Source organism: Lactuca virosa, chromosome 1 (assembly GCF_052849685.1).
Source record: "Lactuca virosa cultivar CGN04683 chromosome 1, Lactuca_virosa_CGN04683_v6, whole genome shotgun sequence".
Lineage (NCBI taxonomy): Eukaryota > Viridiplantae > Streptophyta > Magnoliopsida > Asterales > Asteraceae > Lactuca > Lactuca virosa.
The window spans coordinates 141,870,905-141,873,248 of NC_136426.1; the positions used below are offsets into that span (position 1 = coordinate 141,870,905).

General features: G+C 33.1%; 1 protein-coding gene across 1 annotated transcript; it reads left to right on the forward strand.

Annotated features, from left to right (window-relative positions):
- The first annotated feature begins 504 nt into the window (after positions 1 to 504).
- On the forward strand, positions 505 to 1,991 carry LOC145159131 (selenoprotein family protein). The gene is made up of 4 exons (XM_079078043.1): positions 505 to 769; positions 1,343 to 1,401; positions 1,473 to 1,654; positions 1,754 to 1,991. The coding sequence occupies exons 1-4, from the start codon at positions 622 to 624 to the stop codon at positions 1,824 to 1,826; spliced, it is 462 nt and encodes a 153-aa protein (XP_078934169.1). The 5' UTR covers positions 505 to 621; the 3' UTR covers positions 1,827 to 1,991.
- Positions 1,992 to 2,344: the final 353 nt, after the last annotated feature.

Below are 2,344 nucleotides of genomic sequence, written 5' to 3' on the forward strand. Positions count from 1 at the left end.
AAAAATATAGAGTAAATTACACGAATGGTCCTTATGGTTTGGGATAATTTGCATGTTTGGTCCCTAACTTATTTTTTAACTTGGAAGGTCCCTACTGTTTTTTTTGTTGCACGTGGTCCCTGTCTTACCTAAAAAGACTATTTTACCCTTGATTTTTTTAATATATTTAAATAAGGTGGGCTAGGTATGAAAATGTAAAGTGAGATGGAGGTGGAGGTGGGGTTAGAGGTGTGTTTATTTAAATAAATTAAAAAATCAAGGATAAAATAGTCTTTTTAGGTAAGACAAAGACCAAGAATGCAATAAAAACAAACAGTAGAGACCTTCCGAGTAAAAAATAAGTTAGAGACCATACATGCAAATTACATCAAACCATAAGGATCGTTCGTGTAATTTACTCAAAAATATATTTTAGGATAAAATGATAAAAACCAGTATAGGGACCAAAAATGTAATTTACTCTAAAAGTTAACTTCGTTAGTGTTTTATCCATGGATTCTAGCATTCAACAAGAGGGTTGGATCGGGTATTTTCTACAACGAGTGGAGTGGAGTCTCGTCTTTGAAGTCAAATTATTCATTCATCAGCTGTGGAGTTTAGAGAATCGATCGATTGTTCATAATGTGGAAGCTAATTTACGCAGTAATCTTGCTGTTCGTATGTTCAAGAGCAGAAAAGCTGAGCTCCAAAGAGTGTGAGGAGCTAGGGTTTACAGGTCTCGCCCTATGTTCCGATTGTAATGCTCTCGCCGAATACGTCAAGGATCAAGGTCTTCTTCTTCTTCTTCTTCTTCTTCTTCTTCTTCTTCTCCTCTCTCTCTCTCTCTCTCTCTATTATTCTTTGTTGATTCGCGATCTTATATGGTCATATTGTGCGCACGAAGCATATTATAGTCACAGTTATTCGTGTTTGTTGACATGCTGGATTTAATTGAGTTGATTTCGTATTTTGATCGGAAATTTTTGTGATTCTATCCTCTAATTACCACTCTATTCCTCTCCCTAAGAAAAGCTACTATCTGTGAAATTGATTATGGATGCTCAAATTTTTCTGAAAAGATGTTGCCTACTGTATTAAAGCTTATAGTTATACAAAAGAGGTCTGTTGGTGTTCAAATTTCAATAAAATCAATAGAATTATCCTTTCTGGTAGTAATAGGTTTTGACATCTAACCATAAGAGAAAGCTCTGTTGAAATCAAAGAGAAAGAATGAAAACCCAAAATCAATGTATAATCTTTAGCACCAGCTTTAAATCCAACACTTTGTTAGAAATCAGATTGAAACAGAAGATCGTATCTCATCTCTACAGCATGATTTTTACACTTATTTGATTGATTGCAGAACTACTCTCTGATTGCAAAAAGTGCTGTGCTGAAGATTCTGATGACTCCATTAGCAAGGTCTCAAAGCTATACTTTCTCTCATACAATCCAGACTTTCTTCTATATCATCTAACCCTCATGGATTACAGATAATCTACTCTGGTGCTGTTCTTGAGGTTTGTATGAGGAAGCTCGTGTTCTATCCAGAAGTTGTCAGTTTCATTGAAGATGAGAAGGAAAAGTTCCCTTCTGTTAAAATTCAATATCTATTTAACGCTCCACCAAAGTTGATAATGTTGGATGATGCTGGACAACATAAAGAAATCATAAGGTATGATTTTTTCTTAGTTTCATATGATTGTTATCAACAAAATGTTGAAATCCTAAATGGTTTGATATTGTCATTAATGATTAATTATGTTTAATGTAGAATTGACAACTGGAAACGTGAACACATGCTGGAATTCTTGAGGGCAAAGCTGAAGCCAATATCAGCAATTTGATTGGTCAGTTTGCTTATGGCTTATGCAGTATCTCATTTTGAACAATTTACTAAACTATTTTTGCAACTTATAGAACAATTATTTCTTCCTTTTATCATCTGTTATATTCTACACTAGTTCATAGATATGCAAGATTTTTAATGCATGATTAATCATTGCTTCCTACCCGAGATTATTATAACTGTGAAGTAATTTGAAAGTGCTATAAAATCATGAAATCTCTAAATCGGATATCTTCGGCACTTTTATGTCGAAACTCGTCAAACAATGAAGCAACATGTAAATCTTCTACTAGTTCATGTAAATCTTTGACACTAAAACACAAAGAACATGTTTGAAAATTTAAAACCTACATGTAAGGATATATTGGTTGGAATTTTGTTTTAGCATCTTTTGTAGTGTAGAAATATGTATAAAATATACATACATAGTTCATTGACTTTCTATAAAAGCTGACATGTTCGAAGCTCATCATGTGAAACTCTATATTTTTTTTTATTGATTTCTCTTTATCTAGA

What these genes read in the sequence shown, in the direction of transcription:
- LOC145159131 (XM_079078043.1), top strand. Translation starts at nt 622, where the DNA reads ATGTGGAAGCTAATTTACGCAGTAATCTTGCTGTTCGTATGTTCAAGA. An exon ending in CGAATACGTCAAGGATCAAG is followed by an intron (nt 770 to 1,342) that starts GTCTTCTTCTTC and finishes GATTGATTGCAG; the next exon opens with AACTACTCTCTGATTGCAAA. An exon ending in CAACATAAAGAAATCATAAG is followed by an intron (nt 1,655 to 1,753) that starts GTATGATTTTTT and finishes TGTTTAATGTAG; the next exon opens with AATTGACAACTGGAAACGTG.